Source organism: Spea bombifrons, chromosome 4, assembly GCF_027358695.1.
Source record: "Spea bombifrons isolate aSpeBom1 chromosome 4, aSpeBom1.2.pri, whole genome shotgun sequence".
NCBI lineage: Eukaryota > Metazoa > Chordata > Amphibia > Anura > Pelobatidae > Spea > Spea bombifrons.
This window is the reverse complement of record NC_071090.1, coordinates 849,485-874,757: the sequence shown is the minus strand read 5'-3', so window position 1 is coordinate 874,757 and position 25,273 is coordinate 849,485. Positions and strand designations below refer to the sequence as shown.

At 49.4% G+C, this 25,273-nt stretch overlaps 1 protein-coding gene across 1 annotated transcript in view; it reads left to right on the top strand.

Annotated features, from left to right (window-relative positions):
- The first annotated feature begins 752 nt into the window (after positions 1-752).
- The window catches only part of SOX5 (SRY-box transcription factor 5), an 85,594-nt gene continuing 61,073 nt past the window's right edge, over positions 753-25,273 (top strand). Inside the window, exons 1-2 of the mRNA XM_053463097.1 lie at positions 753-892; positions 19,273-19,504. Of these exons, the coding sequence (XP_053319072.1) occupies positions 855-892; positions 19,273-19,504 (270 nt within the window). The 5' untranslated portion in view covers positions 753-854. The remainder of the gene's footprint in view (positions 893-19,272; positions 19,505-25,273) is intronic.

Sequence of the window (25,273 nt, the reverse complement as noted above, 5' to 3'; positions counted from 1 at the left end):
CTACTCGCCCTCCATCCCCCTGTTCCCGGGTAATTGCCCCCTCTCCTCGGGTAATTGCCCCCTCTCCGGGTAGGTCAGCCCTGAGGGTTACAGTGCGCGAGCCCTCGCTGCCCAGTAGCTGCTGCGCGCACACGTTCTCCCTCCTGTGCACGCGCGCCCTCAGCCTCCTGTCACGGGTTCTTTATTGCCCGAGGCGGTGGCCCCCGGGACCCCGCTCCCCTCCCGAGCGTGGGCATGGAAGGGGTTAATTGTCATGTGGATCCGCCGGGAGCTGGGGCAGAACATCCCACCCAGGGAGGCTGAGTGACCCCACAATGACTAAACAGGTTTCCTAGTTGCCCCTGCCAGGAGCAGAGGTGACATCACTGACCGGCCTCAGGGGCTTCTGAGGCGAAGGAGGTGGCAGTTCCTGGCTGTGTGCGCGCGGGTTGGGGCACATTCTCTGTGAGGTAGTCTGGGGTGGCAGGTCCCTTGTATCTTGGGGTAGTTCGTAGCGTTGTGTGAGGGGCAGTCTGTGGTGGCGGGTCCCCTGTATCCGGGGCAGTTCCTGGCTCTGTGTGTCTGAGGTGGCTGGTCCATTGTACGCGGGGCAGTTCGTGGAATCGTGGCTGTGTGTGCGGGGCAGTCCCGGGGAGGGGGCAGTTCGTGGCTGTGTGTGCGGGGCAGTCCCGGGGAGGGGGCAGGAGGCTGAGCTTCCCATGTGAAGGGGGAGGAGGGGGAGGAGAAGGGGGGGTGAGAGCTGCTCAGGCTGCGGTCCCTTTAAGGCTTAGACCCCGTGCAGAGGAGCCGCTCGGCAGCCGGGACTCGGTGACAGCTCCAGCCGGAGGAGGTAGAGGGAGCCGGGCTGCACAGCAATGCTCACTGACCCCGACTTACCCCCGGAGTTTGAAAGGTAGGTGCCCTCGTACCCCGTGCAATGGAGTGGGACTGGGGCAGCTCTGAAGGAGTAGTGCTTGCAGAGTCCTGGGTGTCTGCTGTGCGAACGACCAACGTCCACTATTCCCGGCGAGTGTCTCCTTTCCCTGTACCCCAGCCGGTGCCCTTCTCCCTCTGTACCCCAGCCAGTGCCCTTCTCCCTCTGTACCCGAGCCAGTGCCCTTCTCCCTCTGTACCCCAGCCAGTGCCCTTCTCCCTCTGTACCCCAGCCGGTGCCCTTCTCCCTCTGTACCCCAGCCAGTGCCTTTCTTCCTCTGTACCCCAGCCAGTGCCCTTCTTCCTCTGTACCCCAGCCAGTGCCTTTCTTCCTCTGTACCCCAGCCAGTGCCCTTCTCCCTCTGTACCCCAGCCAGTGCCTTTCTTCCTCTGTACCCCAGCCAGTGCCCTTCTCCCTCTGTACCCCAGCCAGTGCCCTTCTCCCTCTGTACCCCAGCCAGTGCCCTTCTTCCTCTGTACCCCAGCCAGTGCCCTTCTCCCTCTGTACCCCAGTAAGTGCCCTTCTCTCCCTCTATACCCCAGTAAGTGCCCTTCTCTCCCTCTATACCCCAGCGAGTGCCCTTCTCTCCCTCTGTACCCCCAGTAAGTGCCCTGCTCTCTGTACCCCGGAAAGTGAGTCTCCCCCAGTGAGTTGGTGACCCCTTTCTCTGCACCCCCAGTAAGTGCTTTTCTCCTTGTACCCCCGTATATGCTGCCGGTTATCTGCCCCCTGCGCTGGAAACTTTAATTCCCGTTCCCTGCCGTTAATGTTATTACTCTGTGTGTTTCGGTGCGGGCTCCGGCGTGGGGTTATGATGTGGGGGTCCGGCGTGGGGGTCCGTGTGTCCGGCTCCTGACAGGAGTCCCCCAGAAAAGTTTCTTGTTTGTTATTTGCGGATTCCTCGGCTTTTTGGGGAGATTTTTCTGTCGCCGGAGAATCAGCAGCCGGCAGGAGCCGCTCGGCACGGAGATCGTTTCTTCCCCGTCCGTCAGATTCAGAAGATCGCCGACCCCCCCCCCAATCCCAGCTTTCATTATTGTGGAGTATTACGCTTTCCGCACTTCCACGCTGGGCTCCCTGGCGTTTAGTGATATTTTTGTAGCGTTTTGGGTGAAATGCGGCTGTTTTTATTCCGGTTGTTTTTTTTATATATTTTTATGGGTCTTAACGCGGAATGACGGGCGAATTCCACATTTTACATTTTTCCAGCGTTCAAAGGTCAGCTTCGGTATCTGCTCGCTGACTGATTTCCTGCACTTTGGGACCGAGTTTCTTTTCTGGGTTTTTTGCTGTTTTTTTGCCGTGGTTTCCGTGGATATTGGGTGGATTTTCTCTGTTTTAACGTCTGCGGATTACATTCAGGGCTTTAAACCTCATGAAGCGATCATGTGCTCTGTGATTGTCACATATTGACAGATAGCTGAGTAATAATCCCAGGCGCTCGCATGCTTTATAATGCGGTAAATACCCGCCGGGGGCATGACGGGGTCTGTGCGGTGCCTGACGTTTGGATCTGGGGGTCCGAGATAAGGCGCTGCCGTGTTGGTCGGACGTCTATCCCTTCGCTCCCTTTTATTCCGGGAAAGCCCGGTCTCCACGTTATCCGTCAAAAGTGTTTTATTTCATGTAAAAAATAAATAACAAACGCACCGGGGTGTGTGTGTGTCTGCGTGTGTGTCTGCGTGTGTGTCTGCGTGTGTGTCTGCGTGTGTGTTTGTGTGTTGGGGGGGATGGGGCATTTGCACGCACAAAGTTATTTATTTCTGTTCGTTATTGAAAATCTCCCTGTGCAAATAATGACTTTTGGGAGCCGCGTTCAAACTTTGAACAGCCCTCACTTTGTCCCTCTGCGGCTGCAGCCGGGCCCCCACGATTTGCTTTTCTGTTTGATTTTTGCGCGCCTGCAGCCCTGTGTGAATTCTCACACCGTCGGTGGCCCCCGCGGGCCGGACGCTGTGCCGGTGGGGCTGCCGTGTACTCGCTCGGGTGGTCTGTGTACGGACGCGGCGAGGAGAGCTCTGCTGGGTTCCCTGAACCGAGGAGCCTCTGCGGAGAGCTGTGTTTGGTGGCGGACTCCTTGGGGCTGTCTCTGTGGCCGAGTGGGGCTGCCGTAGCCGTGGCTGCCCCTTCCCTCTCCGTATATTTCACGTCAGTCCGTCCATTTCATTAGAATCCCCCCCCCCGATGCATGTGATTTTTGTTTAAACTTTCTGAAATGGTTAAAAGCTGTTAATGAAAACGGTTAATGCTCGTGGAATGGGAATTGAAGGGTTAATGCGCGTGGCATAGGAATGAAAGGGTTAATGCGCGTGGAATCGGAACCCGTCCCGTCACTTTTTCCGTCCTTACAATAAGTTTTACGCGGAGCGGAACCCGCAGGCAATAAGTGGAGAAAATCTGGACCGGCGGCTTTGGCGGCTCCCTGCTCCGAAGGGGTTAATCTTTGGTCATTGTTTGGGTACAATCGCCGGCTTTTCCCACATCGCGAACGGTGCAAACGGGCTCTGCGTTAGCGGCCGGGGGTCCCGAATGTGACAAAAGGGGACGCAGGGAAGTGAAGCCCCCCGGGAGGGAGAACGCTTCGGAGGCTGAAGTATGTGAGTCGCTTTAAGCTGCCGCTGAATTTATTTTGGGGTCATGGCAACGCGCTCCAAATCCCGCTCTCCCCCTCGCCGCAGCGGCCGCCGGACCCCTCGGTTTTGTTTGGGACTTTAATCGTCTCCAAAGGTTCTCTTTACCTGCTCACCACGTCTTCCCGTTCTCCTAAATTATTCTCCTACCGAGAGACCAAACGCTCCGCGGCCGATGTTTTAGTGAATCCGCTGCGCAAGCCGGGGTCAAACGGCCCCCAAAATAACAATCGGGGGCAAAATGCAGCGCGAGATCCAGTGCGCGGCCCCAGAACCTGGAACGCATATGGCTCCCGGGGCCCCGGGCACCTCAGGGGTTATATAACCGCAGCGCTCGCTTGCTAATTTGTCGCACTGTTTGCCGAGACAAACAATTTCTTATCGCGAGATCCTTTTTAGAAATAGAGATATTTTGGTGAAAGTTTTCGAGCTGAATTCTGGAATTCCTGTTATTTACCGGTTAACCCTTTCACTCACTGAGAGCTTTTTGTTTTGTTTTTTTAATTCATTTCACGTCTTGCGTTCCCGGTCATCTTTTTCTTGGTTGAAATTCCCCCAATTTATCCGAAAGTCTCTGACAGAATAAGTTTTTTTTATTTTTTTTTGCGGTTTAGTTAATACTTTAAATTGTTGCTTCTGCATCAGACCCAAAAAGCCATCTGGAGATAAACCCGATAAGGCGAGAGACGCAGAGCGGCTTTCGGGAGCTCGGCCTCCTTCATAGCAGTTAACGGATTTTAAAATCAAAGAATATTAGTGAAATTTACTATTTATATTTAATAAAAACCGTCATTATGCAGGAAACCCAGTTTTGTGCGCTTTGCTGTCGCGTTGAAGCCGTTTAATCATTTATATTCATCAGCAATCTGTCTTATTTTTTTTCTTGCGTTCTGTCGTCTGTTTTTTTGCACACGCATTCACCGCGGCTCCGTTGCTTTAAAATAAACAATTTTCAGAGGGGTTTTTCTTCAATTTTGTTTGTTTTTTAATTTTTTTTTAACTCTTTTTTTGTAAGCTCGTAAACAGAAGCGAGTTTTCGGCAGGTTGTAAAGCGCGGCCTCCTGGCACGCGAGGGGTTAAACCGAAGGCTGGTGTTTGTAATGTTCGCACCGGTGGGGGTGACCTCTGCCGCGTTCTCGTAAATATGATTCAGCCCCCGATCTCCCCGTGATAACGGCGCCCGAGAATCGCTTAGCAGATCAGCCTTTTGCTGAATAAAGAGAGAGAGTGGGCACCTGATCCGCGCACGGGCGCCACATGCTCGGCAGATGTGCGGCAGACAGCTGGCTCCGTCTCTGCTCCATCACACTGGGGGGGGGGGACGTGTTTTTGGCTTTCAGGGTCTCTTCAGTCCGCGGGTTGTGATTTATTCCGGGATCTGATAGAATATCGGCAGCGATTTACCCGTCAGATTCCGAGGCGCGCTTTGTTTTTGTGTTTTTAGTGTTTTTGTTTTTTTAGTGTTTTTGCCCCCCCTTTGTTCTTTTATTTAATTTTTGCTTTCTTATATATTGTTTGTTTGGAACCCGGACGCGGATAAAGCGGAGGGAGGCGATTACACGGCGAGTGAGTGCGCGCGGCATAAAAGCCATAATTATTATTTGCGATGATTCGCTGCTTGTGGGGGCAGATGGGATGAAGTGACACAAGTTTGGTGTTTGGCGTAATCTGTCACCCGCTCCGATACATGGCAGGGTTCGGGGGGGGGGGTTGGCGGGGTGCACATCGGTACCGAGTAACCCTTCCTCGGGTCTCCCGGGACCCCCGATCTGCGGCCGGGAGCCGTCCCTCAAACCCCAAAGTGTTCCTCGCTCCCAGAATCCTCCTTGCCATGATATCGTTGGTAATCTCTGCCTGCGCGAGGCGGACGTGTGAAAGGTGTCACACTGGTGTTGTGGCAGAATTCACACAAAAAAGTTTCAGATAATCTGACTTCGCATTCAGCGGCGAGCGGCACATAAATCCGAAGTGTAAGCGGGGCTGGCGGGGCTCCAGATCGCTCCCCGTTCTCTCTCCCGATGCGTATCAATCACGGGGTAATTATCCGCCGAATAACAATTTGCTTTTGTTTTTCGGTTGCAGCCATTCTTCCCGCGGCCGGCCTGTTTCCTTGTGTACTTTTCTATGTACCGAGCGCTCCGCTCCCATTGTGTCCCGTTCTGCCTGCTGATAATTTCTCACAAACTCACTGGGCTGAGACTCTCCCCGAGCAACAGAAATACCTGGGAAATGTGGCTGTTATTTGCTGCGAGGTGCGGGCAGGGCGCCTTCGCCCGGCCGCCGCTATCTGTTATAATGTATCAGAGACTGGGCTTCTCCCCGATACAATGTGTCGTTTATAGAATATTATCGTTGGGCTGGAGGAACGCTCCGTTTCTGGTTACGATGTTTCCTTTATTTATACTCGGTGTATTTAAAACGTATCGCTTTTGCGCGTTTCTCTTCTCGGCGCGGCGGCCGTGGGGGGCACGGGAATATATTCCTGATTTACGCGCAGTTTTATTTTAATGTTCGGTGATTCCAGGTCCCGGTGGGTTAACCTCTTAAGCCCTGAAGCGATACACATGTCAGAGCACGGTGCGTCCTCGCCGGCCCTCGGCATTACACGGCGGAGACGTGTCCTCTAAGCCGTATTAACGCTGTATTTATTGGCACGGCGCGCTGTCCTTCATAGCCTGAAAGGGATTTTCAGAGGATTACGATAAATTTGGACCCGTAGCCCCCCTCTTTTTTTTTTTTTTATATGTATTCGGTCAGAAATCTGTTTATTATATTCTTATCAGACCTCCCTGACCATACTTTGCAGATGGTTTTCTTGTTCACTTTTGTGTGATTTTTTCCCCCTTAGATGATTTTTTATTATATCTTTAATTGTCTGGACGAGGGAGCCAGGCCGGTTTCAAAAGGGGATGAAAGAATAAATGAAAAGAATAATCAAATCCCAAATTGCCGTAAATATTGACCCGGTTTATGGATCTGCAGCATAAACGGCCGCCCTATTGTCAATCGGAGAAGCCGGATCGAATCGTTAACCCTCTGCTGCCCGCTGTACGCTAATGCCGATGGCTTGTTACCGTTAATGTATTTTGGCGTATTTATAACGGTCTGCGTTCTCTTTCCTGATTGGTTGGGCCGTTTGCCGCGTGAAACCTTACGGTTTATAAGCTCTCAGGCCAAAGGGATATCAAAGCGCTAGCAGCAGCCTTTAGGCTGATGGGAGTTGTAGTCCGCAACATGCGGCAGTGCCAGAGGCTGTTTTAGGTGATTACGCAGCGGGATTACTCTCTGTAAAGTCCACTTTAACACTTAAGCCAAGTTTAAAAGGTTTCTGTAAATGCCTTTTAAAAAAAAAAAAAACTAAAAAAAACTAAAAAAACCTCTTTATTCTATTAGTGGCGATCTGTAAACCGGGGGGGGGGGGCTGCGAGATGAAACAATTCTGTTATTCCAGAAAATAAAAACAAAAAAAGGAAATCTATTCTTTTTCTGCCTCTATTTCGTGAATATCGCGTACAGAACCAAATCATAAAGTCTTACAGGTTTTATTCCGTTTTAATTAACCCTACAGTTGCCAGGAGGAGTTGCTTGTTGCCGTTAAGTCAAAGTTCTGAATTGTGAGTGAAAATACGTTGTATTCAGACAACAAAAAATCCTAATTTCTGGATAAAGTTATTCCTGGTGAAATAACCGGATAATAAATAATCTAAATAAATGGCCGCGTCTCTCCCGTATACCAGGTCCTGACGAATTCAACGCGCCAACATACACCGCAGCGTCGTACAACACGGGTTTCCTTATCTGGCATATCGCGAACGCGCGTGCGACGGATCTTTAATCTGTGGAAATGATTGGAATATAGAAGCTCGCGGTTCTCCCCGTGCGATTTACACCGGCAATAATCCTAATGAGATGCGGAAACGTATAGCGGAGCCGCCGATCGCGCCGACGTTTCCCCCGCACCCGAAACGGCTCGTTCTCAACACAATGAAGCCGTTTATCATCCGCGTTTGGTGAACTTCTATTCTTAGAGAAACCTGGAATATGTGATTGGCGTTCTTCGGCCCTCTTGTGCTCGGAGGATTAATTAGTGAAACGTTCTGTTTTCTGTAACACCTTTGCACCTCCGGTACCTGCCCCCTCTTTAGATATCGCGTGTCCTGCGGGCCGACGGCGCTTTACATTCATTCATACGGTTTAATAACTGCCGAGGGTCTCGAAGAAGGGGCTGAGAGGACTGATAAAATAATCTATGTATATAATCTGTATAAATACCGAGCGGTGTTAAAATAACGTAACGTGGAGACGTATTTTCAGATTAGTCGGAGGAGTCGGCGTTTGGGCAGCAAAAGGTGAAGCTTCGAATAAATAGAAAAACCCCAGAAAACCCGCACCGAGTGTCTTTTTAACGGCGTTATCAGATCCCGGGTCCATTATATAAATGAATTCCGCCCGGAATGTAAACCATTTGGTTAATGCAGAACGCATCGACGTCTGCGGGGAGGCAGCTCATTAATAGATTGCAGTCTCGCTGCGCTTGTTTATTTTAGGTGCTTTCCTTAAATTCATGAAATGATGTCATTAGCGGCCGGACCCCCTCCTGTGGACCGCGCGGGGATCCGTTAGCGTGTTCTGGCCCGGTAGCGGCCGGTGTTTAGCCGGTGTCTGCGTAACGGTTTAATGTTTTCTAATCGTCTGTTGTTAGAAAGCGGGGAATGTTTGTAGTTTTGCCGTCAGATGTTGATCTCCTCGAAATGGAAACCAAATGTGTTACTGTGTAGCGGCTCGTAATGCTGCGGCTTCCATGCGTCGCCGTCTCCCCTCCGGTCCGTACGTTTAGCCAGCTGTACGTTTTTACCCCGCGTCAGCTGCCCCCCCCCCCGACTCCGTGGGATACGATGTAAATAAATTGGTGAATAATAACTTCCTACGCGTTCCACCTACGGCTCTCCATATAAAAGTCTTCTCTCTCCCGCCGGGTCGCCCGGATTCCGGCTTCTATCAGAAATGCCCCATCCGACCCAGGTCTGTGAGCTGAGGTGATGAAGCAGGGCCCTGCGTAATGCATAGTTTAAATAAGCGTCACTGATTTACTAATGCTTTGCAGGTAAACGTCTGGGGGGTTGGCTCTTCAGAAGGAATAGTTAATGGGGTGACGAAATGTTTTATCTCACGATTTAGTGAATAAGCCCTTGGATGCCTTCTAAATAGCCATCATCTTCACGTTGTGTGCCCTCTACCTACTGTAGCCTGTGGCGGCTGGACCCCTCTTACTGTATACCCCAAGCAGGGGCTGCCCGGCGCCCTTAGGGAATATATCAGGGGAAATAATTCCAATGAGATGATACGGATTGTGGCAAACGTATGCCCGGACGTGGCGCATGTTACCGCTAAGCGCCCCTTTTCCTCCCCGTTTGCGCTCGGATGGGTGGATCGGTGTTCAGAGCCGTCCTGGTTTTCTGCACATTCCTGATGCGTGGGTTTTACGAGAGCTCCAAGCGCGGCGGATTGAATTACTGGGGGCCGCGGACGGATCCTGCCCTGCATGTGTGGAGCGTTAGAGCCGAGAGGTGGTAAATCCCAGGAATTCCCGTAAAGGCGTTTATTGATTTCGGTTGCGTAACGGGTTCTGTGTCCGGGTCTCGCGGTGTAAATAAAAGGAACCGGTCCGGCAGAAACCGAACCCCGAACCTCGATTTAATTCTTCCAAGCCGGGGCATCCGTCCCATCCTCTGTATATAGCAACGGGGGGCTATTATATCATCAATAAACCCGTAACGCTCCTTATCTCTAACCGGTCGGTGAAATCTCAGGTCCTGCCGGTCGATGGCGGGCTTTGGCACGATGTCTCGCTGAGAGAGCCCCGCTTTCACCCCGAGGGCGATATTCTCGGAGTGCATTGGCTGAGAATCGCCTGGCGAGGGACAGATTCTCCGGTCATCCTTCAGACTGTAAATACATAAGAAATATTAAAATGGCCGCGCAGCTTGGAGGAGAGAAGAGAGAGAGAGAAAGGGTATGGGAGAGAGACATTTAAACGCAAGAGAGAGATTTAACAAAGTACAGGAGGGAGGAAATATTACAAGAGACCGGACAAGGAAGTTTTTTTACTTTACTGAAAAGGTGGTAGATAAGTGGAACAGCCTCCCAGCAGAGGTGGTAGAGGGTAATACAGTGAGGGGATTAAACATGCATGGGATAGACATACGGCTCCTGAATCTAAGACGAGACCAACGACTGATTAAGGTTTGAATCTTTAGAGCAGGAGAAACGGCGACTAGACGGGGGGCCGATCTGCCAGTGGGCTCTAGGCTTCTATGTGTATATATATGTGTGTGTGTATGTTTGTGTTTGTATATGTATGTATGTATATATATACGTGTGTGTGTGTGTGTATATTATATATATATATATATAGTGAAAATGGGTTAAGCCAAGAGGGTTATTGGTTTATTTTTCTGTGTAAAGTGAGTGGCAGGCAGCTGTCGCTCCAGCGCTGTCTCCTTTCGCTGGTCTCGGTGGTCTCTGTTAGGACGTTTATCTCCGTGTAAGGTGCGCGCCCGCGTGTGTCGTCGGTCACGGGGTTAACGCGTGGGCCGCGCGGTCAGCCGGAACGTGGATCCTGCAGATATAGAAACCGCTTGGCTCGATATATAAAATCTCAGCGCCGTTCCTTCTGCTTTTTCGCAGGGTTTCCTTTTTTTCCGGATTTCTGGGTTTTTGGGTCTCTGCCCGAATTTCAGGTATTTCAGTGCTTTTTGCCGGTGGCCCCTGCCGGACGGGGAAATTTCCCTTCTTACCGGGGAACCTGCAGGATCTCACGTGTCGTAAATACAATGGCTGCATTATTTCCAGCCGACGACGTCTGGGATCCTTTTGAGTCTCGGAATCGGTCAGGGAGAGAGGAGGTCCGCGCTGTCACATCTCGTTAAATTTCAATAAATTAACCGAAATCTGGGTTTTCTTAAGAAAAACAAAGTTCCCCTGCGCTGTGCGACGGACCCTTCTTTCCCAAATACTTAGCGGAGCCGTCTTACCCTGCATTTTGCCCTAAAAGTAACGAAGAATGTGTAATAATTGCCAGTTTGGGGGCTGTTTGGGGGTCCGTTCTCCATGCGGGAAAAAGACTTGTTTTCCATGGAATCCGTTTATTCGTATTGAAAGGGACGGGAAGCTCTAAATATGATAAATATTTACTGTTAAAAACGACCATTTATGCCGTCACCGTCGCATATTAACGCCTAGATTGCAAGCTCTTGGAGCAGGCCCTTCTTTACCTCGGATCGTCACGTGATGCGCTATTTATGTCCTCTTTACTCGTTGTACAGCGCTGCGGAATATGAGGGCGCTATAGAAATCAATAAATAATGTTTTTGTTTGCGGATTGCGGACTTTGAAGCACTTTGTTCTTTATTTTCTGAATAAAACCGATTACGGCGTCCTCTGCGCAGGTTGTCTCTGAACGCACGGCCCCTCGGGCCGACTCTTCGCTACTTTATACCCAACTTGATGTAAAGAAGTCGCCGCGCAGGTTGCCTGTCATCCTCAGAGAAGCCGCTTTTTTCTATACTGCCTGCGTCCGACAATAAAACGTCGAAATGTTCCAGACAAAAGCGGCGAGCGAGTATTGTCTGGAAAGCAGCGATCTGTCACAGCGCTGCGCGTTTACGCCGCCGCTTTACCTGCTCAATAAAGACACCAGAACTCCGTGTTATGAAAGGTGTCATTTTTTTTATAAGAAAAGAAGTTCTCTATTGTGACTTAATGCGCTCGATTCTAGAGCGTCAGTCATCATCAAATAAAAGAGAGGCTCTCGAGTGCCACCCATTATTCTCGGTGACTGGCGGCGCGGCGATATACTCCATACTGTCATGTTCCGTGGCGGTCTCGTCTTAAAGGGGTCCGCTGACAGCTTGCGTGATAAGCGCAGCGTGTTATTGTGACAGGCGGCGGGGCTGGTGCGATACTTCGTGGCGTGGAGCATATGCTCCGCTTTCTCGCTCTCCGGGATGAACCGTCTACAATGTGACTTTTGTTAAGGTGCGGCGGTTGGGGGTCCGTCCGGGTGGAGCGCGCCGGGGACCCTGCCGAGGGGAGCTCCCCAGGCTGTCTGGGGTCATCGGCCTCTGAATGGGGCTATTCTTTACTCCGCAGCCCGGGGAGCAAGCAGACCCTGCGAACACGTGAAACCTGTCTGCGCGTTCCGGGTCGCTCGCGAGTGAAGACCGAAGCCGCCATCGTTCTAGAATGATCCGATCGTTCGCGTTCTACCTCCAAATGCTGCGTTGCATGGAACCCTTCATCCAAGCGCAGAATGTTACATTTATTCAGCGTAAAGCGCGCCGGCCCCGCGGGGATCGCGAAAGATCCCCGGATCTCAGATCAGATTTCTAGCTCGTTACACGCCGTGGTCTGGGATTCTCTGCGCAGGTTTATCCGCGTTATTTGTGCAGGTTACAGGCGAGGCAATGAGAGTGAGTTCTAAGTGTCGTGTAGTCGGGCCGTAGTGAGCGACGCATCTCGCGTCTGACCTCTGTTTAGCTGTTTGTGCCCCATCCGCAACAGCAGTATGTCTTTTAGATTTTTAGATTGTAAGCTCCTGTGAGCCGGTCCCTCCTCGCCTTTTGTTATGTGATGCGCTGCTTGTTATGTGCTGTCTACCCGTTGTGCAACGTTGCGGAATATAAATCGGCAGATGCGATTAGAGGAGTTGGGTGAATAATTTGCCGTTTTCACGTTAATTTCATGTTTTTTTTAAGGAAAGCTCTGAATTACCCGCCCAGGACGTGGCATGCGGCTCGGGCCTGGAACATACGTGTTACATACCCCCGTTCTTATCGCCCTGCGTGTAACCGGTGGAATCTGTAAGCCTTGTGTGGCGGTGAAATTAGGTTATTCCGGGGCATGTTGGGTATCCGACGGCACAAAGAGCCCTCGTTCTGCGTCAACCACAATCCGCAAGCGTCCTCAATCCAGAAACCGAAACGTACGGGGAGGAAAAAGGGGAAATGACATGAAGAATAAACGTTGTGCGAAGCTCCTGTAACGGCTTGTCCTGTTCCCGGGTGTTTGGAGAGCGGCTGTGCGTTTAATGCACAAAATACAGAATTTGGATTTCGTTTTTGCTGATTTTTATTCTGAATGCCCCCCCCCGGCGCGTTTAACGCATTAAATTCTGCGATATCTGCGGGGGGGGGCTGCAGCTCGTTTGCACGCAGCCATCGCTTCTAGACCCCCAGATTGCTCCTTTTGGTAAAGAATTACGCGAGATTTAAGTTGTTCCGTGACAGGCGGATTAATCCGGATCCCAAAGCCTCGGGGTACCAATTACCGGATTATTTTTAGTTTTGTTTTTATGATTTTTTTATTTATCTCGCATGGATTTACATTTCTTTCAAAAAATTAATTATTAACATGAAAATGTAATTAGTGCCTGCGAGCGCGGCGGCGGCCCGCGTTACCCGTTAACTGAAATATTATTTTACTACACTGGGTTCCTGGCAGCGGAGCTGACGATCTACTGCAGGACTAGGTTTCCAGAATCGTTTTCTTTTTAAATCTGTTTTCCATCGCTTCTTCCGAGTTTGCACAGCTGTTATTTTATCGTTTCCCTCCAAAACGCTGCTTTTCCTTCCCAATAAGACTTTTGATGGCTTCTGGATTATCAGCAATTTTAAAAGGATAAAAAAGGGATATTGTTGGAGTTTTTGGGTAACCGGGCAAGCGGCAGAACGATACCGTTTATTGGACTCATAAACTACAGAACGTAGCATTCAGCACGGGGGGGTTTATTACGTGGAGTTTCCCTTTTTTATTTTTGAGTTCATTGTTTTTTTGTTTGTTTTTTTCTGGCTTTTTCCAAAATGGGTTTGCACTGAAAATCCAGATAAAGAGTTAAATTTAAATCCAAGTTAAAACATTGAGATTTTTGTGAGGGTTCCAAGTGAGACGGACGCTAAATATTGCCGGGACCCTGCTCACCGAGCACAGGAAGTTGGTGTTAAACTCCGCAGGAAGTGAAGTGCGCGCAGCAGAATGGCTTCCCCCCAATCCTGCATTAAAAATGGCGTTTGTAATTTTTCTGACTTGGCTTTTAGGTCTGTCGGCACCCGGCAGAATCTCGCGCATGTCGTTGCTAATTGTTTATTGGAGTGATTGATGCCGGATTCCCCCTTTGATGAGTCCAGAGGGAAGATGTTTATCTGCATTGGGAACGCGGCGTCGATGTTTTCAGGCAGCCGGTATCTGTTTGCCACATGCTGGCCCGGGACGCCGCGCCGGTCTCTAGAACATAAGTATCTCGTGGCCTTTTGACTTCCGGCTGGTTTACAATTTGGCCCAAGAGGGCACTTTTCTGGAGCTCCAACAACTTTTCCACGAAGGCCTTTAAATGAGAACCGTCTGTAACGCGAAGCGCGTGGAACACGTGACTTATTTCACTATTACGAAACACGGCGCCTGCCTTCCGTACTGCGCACGCACACCGACCCCCACCTACCCAGCATGCCTCGTAACCGGACCGGCTCACCCCCTGCGCGTTTATTAATTTAATCTCGTAAAGCAATATCAAATTATTCTACAGAAATAAAACCGAGAACAGCTTTATCATCAACATGAAACAAAGGGTTAAAGTCCAAAATCCAAGAAAAACGGCCAAAAAGTGCGGACTTTGCATGTAATTAATAATCGGCCGGAATTGACCCATTAACGGCCGGTGCCGTGTAGAAGCAGAGCGGGGTTGGTGGCCGGGCGTGTTGAGTCGCTTCGCGTGTTTGAAAGCCCGGGTCCCGCGGTCGCTGTTCATTTCTCGTCCTCCGCTGAATGATTTCGGAAGATAATTTTTATGGCGACTGCTTCGCTTTAAGCTGTTTATTGAGGGAAGAAACTACAATTTCACACCGGCTTTGATGAAATAACATTTTGTGACGTTCCCAGATAGATATTTGTAACAGTTTCTATTTCCTGGCAGATAATGAGTTACTCTTTCCAAGAGATTTCGGGGCTAATATTCTTGGTTAGAATCTTAACTTCCTGCCGTGCTGACGCTTCCTGTTTACAAAATGCTCAGAGAATGCGGCGCGTGTGACGGCAAACGTCTTCCCCCGAGTAAAACTCGCTAACGCTTTGAAAGTGGGATCTGATAGTGAAGAAGCAAATGCACAGAAGTCGTTTCACTGCTTCAAATCGTTATTGTTACCTTTAAACATTATTTATTATTATTATTGTTGCTGTTGTTGTTATTGTTGCTGTTGTTGTTATTATCGTTGCTATAACGTAGCAATGGATAAACAGGACACAACAGGGAGGGCTCTGCTCACAGGAGCTTACAATCTAGAAGCCGTAGTGTCTATTATAATGTTTTACGCGGTGCCGGGAAGTCACTTTATATTCAGCGTGTTTTTAGTTAACCGGCAGAGAGTTTTGTGCTGATTTATGGGAGCCGATGGTTACTTTTGTATCACTTTCTGGCTCTAAAATTCTCCTTATTTGTGATGTTTTATGGTCTCCTGCTCCGGGGAAGGCCGTGCGATAAACCGGGCGCGGGCTTTAACTGGTTAACGCAGCGCTTGTGCTGTTTGGGCTTTAACTGGTTAACGCAGCGCTTGTGCTGTTTGGGCTTTAACTGGTTAACGCAGCGCTTGTGCTGTTTGGGCTTTAACTGGTTAACGCAGCGCTTGTGCTGTTTGGGCTTTAACTGGTTAACGCAGCGCTTGTGCTGTTTGCTGTATATATTTGGCTTTCTAGCTTCTGGTTTACAGAGGTTTGGTGAAATCGGACTCCTTGTGGTTTTAAAAAACTCACCTTTTTACTGCAAAGAAGGCAACGTTTTTTTCTAATTAAATAATCAAACAAATCCTAAAAATCTAGAACCCGGATTTATAGAAAAATCTAGAACCCGGATTTATAGAAAAATCTAGAACCCGGATTTGTCGGATTTGTCCGATTTTCTATGATTTACATGAAATCTTTGGTTAGGTCTCTGGGTTCTGGGATAGTTTGCGCGCTCTCGGCCCACGTTGTATTTGTATTTATTGATCACCAATATATGGAAGTTTAAGGAATTTTCTGATTAAAGCTTTTTTTTTGTACTTTTTTTTGTGAATTTTACCTTTTTCTTGTAAAGCTTTGATCGGAGCTGGAGATCCCCAGTTAGACAGATAAAGGCTGTTCCGGGGGGGGGGGGATTTGTTAATTAAAAGAACAAAAAAAAAAAGGGTCTCAGCCTTGTGTTGGGGGAGGAAAAACAAACAGCGCGTTAATGGGTGATTTACCTCTTCTGGTGGTGGGGCTTTTATCCTCGTTGTCTCAGCCGGCGCCCCGGACTCCGCCGTTTATACAGCTGGGAAAAGCAGCAGAACGGCCGACTTTAACCCAAACGCAGAATCTCCCAGGATCCCGCTCTCCCCTACTCAGAACGCGCAGCTCTCCCGGCCCTCGCGGAGGGGCCGCTCTGCCGTTCAGTCTTCGGGTTCAGCGCTGGCTCCGGTTTCCCCGAAACGCTGCGCGTCTCCAAATCAGAGGCCCCCTTATGGCCATTTTCTGTGTCCTAAAACTGTACCGGTGGCTCTTAACTTTTAGTGGTGCTCCCTACCCACCTGTGCTATCGGCCCCATCCGGCCCCCGTCTAGTCCCCGTTTCTCCTGCTGTAAAGACTCAAACCTTAATCAGCCGTTGGTCTCGTCTTAGATTCAGGAGCCGTATGTCTATCCCATGCATGTTTGAATCCCCTTGCTGTATTAGTATAAACCACTTGTGCCGGTACGCCATTCATCTTATCTACTACCTCTCTCTAAAGTAAAACTTAAGGAAGTTACATGTAAGCCCCTGACCGTTCAGTTTTGGACACCTGGCAGCGCGGCCTGATGAGGGTTTCCGCACCGTTAGCGTGTGGGCCGTGTCAGAATGATCGCTCACACGTTATTCAGGTAGCATTCGGCTATTTCATGTTTTTGCGTGAAGGAGAGCTGCCCCCCCCCCACCGAGCCCTCTGCCTGTTTGAGTCGAGCCCCGGACCCCGGCCGCCGTGGTTCCTGCCGTGTGCCTCGTGGGGGCCGAGATCCCCCCCCCCGAACGCCGTCATTCAGAAACTACGTGAAAAAACCCAGAAACGCCTTCCCTTTCAGCGCTGCTTCACCTTTTAATTCCGATGTCTTCATGCGCAGATAATTGCGCGGGAGCCGGGGCGGCGGATTAAAAAACTCGCACAATAGGCAGGGATTTATAGTTGGTTAGGAGCCCCGAGGTTTAACCTGCGCGGAAACGTTTTTGTTTTAATTCCCCGTCGCCTCGTTTCGCTGTAATTTCCCTTTTCGTGTCAGGTAGCGATCGGCCTCTTTAATTGGAAAATCATTTTCAACCAAAACGGTAATTCCAGCGATTCTTCGATTCACTCCGTTCCGCTACTTTTAGGTTTACGCGGATTGGTGCGATTTTACCCGGAACCTGAGCCTTTGGGGGCATTTATTATTATTTATTATTATTATTATTAATTATTATTATTTATTATTATTATTATTTATTATCATTATTATTTATTATTATTTATTATCATTATTATTATTATTATTATTTATTATTAATTATTATTATTTATTATTATTATTATTATTATTATTTATTATTATTATTATTTATTATTATTATTTATTATTATTATTATTTATTATCATTATTATTATTATTTATTTTTTATTATTATTATTATCATTATTATTTATTATTATTATTTATTGTTTATATAGCGCCATCATATTCCGTAGCGCTGTACAATGGGTAGACATAACAAGTAGTATATAACGTAACAAATTGACTAACAGAGACAACAGGTGAGGAGGGTCCTGCGCACAGGAGCTTACAATCTAGAGGGATTAAGTCCTGGGGGGGTTTGGTGCATTGATGGCTGGGGCTATTAATGTAATCGTTCATTCAGTGTCTTCTTACCCTACCGCCAACCCCATGCCCCCCGACATTCATGCGTGATCTGCCCCCCGATGTATCCGCGCATGACGTTATTATATATTATACTTCATTTCAGAAAGGTTGTAAAAGTGGTGCAATCACCATAACGACCAAGGAGTGTTTCGATTGGCTGCGCCGCCTTTATCACTTTGCGCCGGAATGATATTTTACCTCAGCTTTGTCCTAAAATGTGGGGGTCACATTGGCCTTGATGGGTGAGAATATAATGACTGGGGTAGTAGCGGCGGGTTGGGGGGTACCGGCGGGAGGCTTGTTCTCCCTGTCCCCCCTTCTTTCTCGCGTCCCGGACGCCGCGCGCTGATATCTTTAAGCGCCTCTCTTTAAATAGTTAACCGGTGCTCCGCTTCGCTTTGGAACCCGGGAGAACCAGTTTGTGGATCTCTGGCTGATCACGTGATCTTAGGATCCAGTGGATTCCATGCAGGGAGGGCTCCTGCTGATAACGGCCCACGTGGCCCTGGAGAGCGTCACAGAGCCGGCGTGATGATCTCTCGAGGAGGCGAAAGGTCCCTTAAGTGTCTCCTTTATTCTCTAACGGAACAGAAGGCTCTGCCGACGGCCCCTGCAATCGCTGCTGTCACTCACACTCTCTCCGCGAGACACTTAATACCCCGATGGAGCGGATACTCGGAGCGTGTCACGGAAAATCAATACGGCTCATCTGCTCTCCCGCGCTCCTCGCTAACAGCGTGGCGCTGCCACAAGATGCGTTCATTTGCCACGCGGTGTTTTAATTAGAAACGGCTCCTTTCCTCGCTCGAGCATCACGGCTCCCGCTTTAGCGTGTTTAACCCTTGCTGACCTTATTGATCCCCGGATATCTCTTCATTGAGTTCCCCGTTACCAGGAGTGTTTAATAAATACCCGCTTGATTAGATGCGTCTTCCATGGTTCGTGGACTCTGTTAAACGCGGTCACATTGTCCTTCCTATCGCGCATGCACGTGGGAACGCTACGTGTGTTTAAAAAAAACCCCCGTTTTTACCCAATCTTACACTTCTATTTCTAGTTATTTTTGTAATCTTTTACATTCTTTTCCAAGCCGCCATCCAGTCGTTTCTCCAAAGCCTTACCGTGTTTGATACAAGCGGCTGTGTGTTTAGCGAATTCCGTATCTTTACTGCCCTTACTGCATTCTTCCGCGTCCACCTGAGCTATAAGTCCGCTTCCGTCCGCCGTGGCCCCCGCCGTCCGGGTAAATACCGCAGTCTACGTGTTTCAGAGCCGTTCCGATTGGTATCTCGCGCACGTCGGCGCCTCTTCCGTAGGGAATGCAACCCGCGGCCCGGCGATTGCTTGTACCGACAGAACGTAGACCTGAACCCCCCCCCTATATCCGGCCGAGGATTTCATCCCCGTAGAATGTTTCATTTTTAAGGTGCGACCTGGTTTGTTCGCCTGGGTGTGCGGCGCGGATATCGGCCGGATTAAAAGTAAATAACATTTCCCAGATGACGGCCCCCGGCGGATAATGTTTTATAGGTGAAATTTCTCGTTTCGGGAGCCAAAAAAGAACGAGCCATTAGTTGATTATACTTCTAACCAGCGAGACGTGTTCCATCGCTACCTGCCTGGCCATTGTGCTGGCGGCCGCCGCGTTGCGGTGGTATTTGGACGCCTTCCTGCTCGCTGCCAGCGCGCACACAAAAAAAAAAAAAGCCATTTTTGTCACAATGGCCCCTAACGACACAATGACGGCATTAAGGATTTATGTGGAGGTTTCATTATTTTCTCCTCTTTTGTTCCTTGCAGGATGTCTTCCAAGCGGCCAGCCTCTCCGTATGGAGAAGCAGATGGAGAGGTAGCCATGGTGACAAGCCGGCAGAAAATGGAAGAAGGGGAGAGCGACGGACTGCCAGCGTTCCACCTTCCGCTGCTCGTCAATTTCCCCAGCAAACCCCATTCCGAGGAGTTCCAGGCCGTGTCTCTGCTGACGCAGGAAGCGTGCGAGCGCAGGAGTCCTACGCATCCGCACCACAGCATGGTAGGCGCTCGCCGCTCCCCCTGCAGATACTGTTACTGCCGCCGTCTGTAATATTTATTTGCTTTCGCGTAGCCCCCCCCCCGTCACCCCCCCCGTCACCCCCGGTTTATCGCGACGAAGAAAAAAGATTAAGAGCAAAACTTAAAAGCCGCACGGAAAGTCCGATGAGTTTAGAGAAACGCAGAAAATCCGGAAGATTTCCTCTGCGGGGCTTCAGAAATAAATCATCCCCGCGGTCCGCCTCGCTCATCAGGGGCAGTCGCTATGGAAACGTTTACCTGGTTTATAAATTTGGCCAATAGCTTTTTGTAAACTTCTATAACTTTTTTTGTTTTTAGTTCCAGAAAATCAGCTTCGCTACAAATTCAAATGATTTAAATTCTGGCGAAAAGTTCTAAAAGTGAGTCTTATTGCCTTAGCAACCAGTGGATTGTTTCAATCAGATCATTGGTTGCTATGGGGATAAGATTTGGCCCGAAGTCACTTTTTATAGATAAATCCTGTGAATCCGCGGGCCCCTCTTGCCGTGTGTGGTGCCCCCGCTTGCCGTGCGTGGCCCCCTCTTGCCGTGCGTGGCCCCTCTTGCCGTGCGTGGCCCCTCTTGCCGTGCGCGGCCCCTCTTGCCGTGTGCGTGGCCCCGTTTTCCCCTTGGCTTTGTCAGTAAACGTGTGATTACCGTCCAGGGATGTGGCACGCGGTGATTTTTCGTCAGCGTGGCCGATAGATTTGCGGGGATTGGGTTAAGTCCGGCTTACACACCATATGTGCGATGCGGCAGCGCTGATTGCCGTTGGGCCGCGTAATTCCCTGCATGCGATTTCTCGCGTTTTATCCCCGGCGAGGTTTCAGCGAGCGATAGGCGCTCTTATCCGGAACGCAGAGCCGCTCGCGATGCGCTTGGATTTCAGCTGTCATGGCCGGTTACGCTGTGTCACACGGAGATTATTACATGCTTTACAGGGCGGCCTGACACGCTACATGATGGAATAACACGTGTAACGCTTACATCCCTTTCTGTGCTCAGAACCCGCCGGCACATCGGCCCCTGTCGGCCCCCGTCTAGTCTGATATCTGTAGAATTTAGGAGAGATTTGGGGCAGAACCCGGTCTATGTAATGTACTTTTTGGGTAGTGATTTTCTGGCGTTACCTGCTCGTTGGAGGACCTGTTGCGCAGGTGAGACCCAGTCCTGCCCGCTGGGGACGTCATCGCTGTCTCTCTGGAAGGAGTTACTCTTTAAATCTCCCCGCCGTTACGTGTTCGCCGCCCCGGCCGCTCTTGTTGCGTTCCCCGCGCAGGACCGCGGACAGCCCGCTGTTTTTCTGCGTTTTCCCTGGTATTTAGCGCTCGGCCCGCGGTTGTCTCCGATAGTCGGCCGCTGGGGCTGAATCGTTTAATTTGTAACCAAATGACTGCATTATGAAGTAACTGTTACTTTCTTACAAAGACCGCAAGGACCTGACGTCTTCCCGGACTCTTATTCTCCCCTGCTGGCGGCCGGCGGCCCGGGGGGCTTCAAAGGCCGCTTGTATTTAGGATTTAGTTTATGCCGTCGAAGGACACGGAGCTCGGCGACACAATGGCGACAAATGACGCTCAGACATTTAAACCGTTACCAGCATCCACGTTAACGGCTTCACAGCGGGCTTAACTCTTTACATGCCAGAGACGGGGGCCACGTTTCAAAAGAAAAGACTGAGATCTCAATACGTCCGACTTGCGGGAGAGAAGAGAGAGGCAATAGGAGAGAGACGGGGGGGCTGAAGTGTTACTTTACTGGGAGGGTGGTAGATAAGTGGAACAGCCTCCGAGCAGAAGTAGTAGAGGGTAATACAGTTAAACGAGAACAACGACTGATTTAAGGTTCGAGTCTTTACAGGAGAAATGGGCGACTAGACGAGGGCCGGATGGGGCCGATCTGCTGGCAGGTCCTGGGTTTTTATGCTTAAATTGAGTTAAACCACCGTCCGCGTTTTCATTCTGTTGCCGTAAAGCGTTGTGGAAATCCACGTCGCTGGCGGTTGGATGAAGAGAGTATCGAGTATCAAGCGGCGGGATTTTACTTTGCGTTTTCCTGACGTCTCTCCGAGTAAAGGAGCCGAAGCCGCCGCGGAGCGCCCGATGCCTCAGCGAGACCCCCGATGCCTCAGCGAGACCCCCGATGCCCCAGCGAGACCCCCGATGCCTCAGCGAGACCCCCGATGCCCCAGCGAGACCCCCGATGCCTCAGCGAGACCCCCGATGCCTCAGCGAGACCCCCGGCTGCGACTGCTTTATTCATTTTGCGGGGCTCGGGGCTGCTTTGCGTGACGCGATGCGATGTGAAATGTCGGCGAGGCGGGAGATAAATGCGACGCGACGCTCGGGAATTCTGACATATTGCTGCTAAAGTCATCTCGCTAAATCAGGCTGACCGGCGATATTCCCGACGCGCTCGGCAGACAAACGGCTCTTTCCGGTTCTCTGTGGGATTCGCTGAAAGCCTTTCGCTGGATTCCGTCTCTTAATTCGTGTCCTGGGGCTGGCGCCGTTACCGCTCTGCCTGACCCCACGCCGGGCGTCTCGGGGAAAAGCACTTTCTGTCTTTCACTGGTGAATATTTCCCGCGGCAGCAAATAAAATATGCGGCCCCGGAGAACGTGACGGAAAGCGGGCTTTTTAGCCCCGTAAATCCTCGCCTTCAAATAGCGCAAATTATTAAAGATCGCTGATTCCCCGGCAAATGCCGAAAGGGGTTCGGGATAATCTCTGAACGGAGCCCGCGAAGGCTTTGAAAACGATGAGACCCAGAGGGAGAGAGCGAGAGAGGGGGAGAGCGAGAGAGAGGGAGAGAGAGAGGGAGAGATGGGGAGAGAGGGAGCGCTAAGTCTCCGTGAACATGAAACGTCGCTCCGTTCTCCCGCGCCGTCGAGTCAAACGGCAGATTGAGAATCTCCAAGCCGATATGGAGCGGGGATCAATGGATTATCCGAATGCTAAACGTCTTCTCCTGGGGAAGGTGGGGGGCTCGGGGTCCCGGCGCCGCGTGTTAGCTGCTAATGCGTGCGCGGCGGTCTGACTGGCGAGAGATTTACGCGAGAGAAGTCGGGGAGCTGTCACGGCAGTTGTATGAAGTGATACACGGTGGGAGCGGGGCGAGCGCGTCCCCGGAGAGCCGCGGCTTAGGGCCGCTCTGAGCGCAGATTAGCGCGTTATCTGTCACAGTGAATTACGGCGGCGGCTCTCGCTGACCTCTTCATCTGCCTGGAGGAGCCGCCGTGTTTAAGACTCTCTTCCTCGTTCTTTCTCTTCCGCTTGCGTTGTTTATTTATTCATTTATATGCAAATATTCAAGCGCACCGGCGGGGGGCCGTCTTTTAACCCTTAAGAGGTCTGGCGCGTGCTTCTGTCTGTTCCGAGCCGCGTCGGGAGATCATTTGAAATATTTTTTTACTTAAAGATTTCTCGGTCTGTCTGACGGCTCCGCCGTTCTATAAATAATTGATATTAATATCTCTTATATTCACCTGCCACCTGGCAGCGCAGCGCATGCGCGGGTCGTCTTACTCTCCGCCGGACGCTTTTTGGTCCCGTATGGCGGGGAATCCCAGGCTTTGAAGCAAATTTCACAGGAAGCTTTTTTATTTTATTTTCCTGCGTGTGAGAAAATAAATATAATGTACTGAATATAGTAATATATCCCCCCCAGCGCTGTATACAGTAATATAACCCCCAGCGCTGTATACAGTAATATACCCCCCAGCACTGTATATAGTAATATATCCCCCCCAGCGCTGTATACAGTAATATAACCCCCCCAGCGCTGTATACAGTAATATAACCCCCAGCACTGTATATAGTAATATATCCCCCCCAGCGCTGTATACAATAATATATCCCCCCCAGCACTGTATACAGTAATATAACCCCCAGCGCTGTATACAGTAATACAACCCCCAGCACTGTATACAGTAATATAACCCCCAGCGCTGTATATAGTAATATCCCCCCCAGCGCTATATACAGTAATATAACCCCCAGCGCTGTATACAGTAATATCCCCCCCAGCGCTGTATACGGGTCGCGGGGCAGCTCTTGGTTCAGAGGTTTCTTCTGCCGACGTTAGGAGGCTTCGTTTACCAAATTGATACATTATATTTGGTTATTTGGTGTAAATACCCCCAAAATGTTAGTTTCCAGAATCCATGGTTATGAAGTGGCCCTCGAGATGGCAAATCGGTGAGACCTGCGGGACCCAGACATATTGGGACTGTCCAATGGGCGAAGGGGTATATTGTAACTTCTATACATGTGGGGCTCGTTGCCTGCGCGTGGAACGTTCGTTAAGCTCTTGCATTGTAACGAGACGGAGTCTGAGAGGAGACTTCATTTTCTAAGCTGACGGGTAACTCGCTGCCGCGCGGCTTCTCTCTGCGTTATGAGCTTCTAAGTGTCTCCATAGGAGCTTTTTAATGATTTTGCTCTGTTTGATGTTAATGAATGGGCTGCCGGACCCCCGATACGTTAGCCGCACGGTACCTGCTTGGTTTCCCTTGGCTGATTGAGGTTTAGGAAGATGGCTCCATGAGGTCACACTCACTGAGTGAAGCTCAGGTTCTGAATGGAAAATAGTTTTATTTCCAGTCACTTGGGGGACCTTGATAGACTAATCACAAAGTTAATTTGTATTATACATACTGTGTGTGTGTGTGTGCATATAATATGTATGTGTGTATAGATAGTGAGAGTGTGTGTGTGTAATATATATATTACACACACACACACACACGCATTCACTATATATACACACACACATATATATGTGTGTATAGTGAATGTGTGTGTGTGTATAGTGAATGTGAGTGTGTGTATGAATGTGTGTGTAGTGTGTATGAATGTGTGTATAGTGAATGTGTGTATAGTGAATGTGTGTGTGTATGAATGTGTGTGTGTGTATGAATGTGTATGAATGTGTGTATAGTGAGTGTGTATATGAATGTGTGTGTAATATATAAATATATATGTATGAATGTGTGTATAGTGAGTGTGTGTGTATGAATGTGTGTGTGTATATGAATGTGTGTATGAATGTGTGTATAGTGAGTGTGTATATGAATGTGTGTGTAATATATATATATATATATATATATATATATATATATATATATATATATATATATATATATATATATGTATATGTGAATGTGTGTGTGTGTGTGTGTGTATGAATGTGTGTGTGTATATAAAATATAAATATAATGCAGTGAAATGACGTCTCTGGTCCTGCTGGAAAATTGTCAGTAAATAGATTTTTTGGCCGGGCCTAAGTTAATGTCACAGAATTGTTTTACATGAAAACATTTAGTGTTTCCCTATATTTGTTTTTTAAAGAAAAAAATAGCGATATTAGAGAAAGAAAGGCTGCGCGTTTATCCTGTAGAACGGCACAAAGAGTATTTGCCAATTCATCGAGCGCCATCGCTAAAGGATAATTCACTTTCTCTTGAAATGTTTTTCAATCTAAGGCGGTAAACAAAGATCTCTCTCCTTGTTTGCATTTACTTTCTGGGGAGATTATCCCACACACTCCACATATTATATGTTTACAAAACCCGATACATTGTGCCGCACAATGGATCCTGGAACAAAGCAATTCTGCTGGAATTATAGGTGGCGGACAATGCGGCCTGGTGAGCTAGCAATTACTCGCAGCCTACAGACCCTTGATAGCTAGCTAATTTTCCCAAGAACCCTTCATACTTTAGCTAATTCCAGGAATTCAAGTCTGCA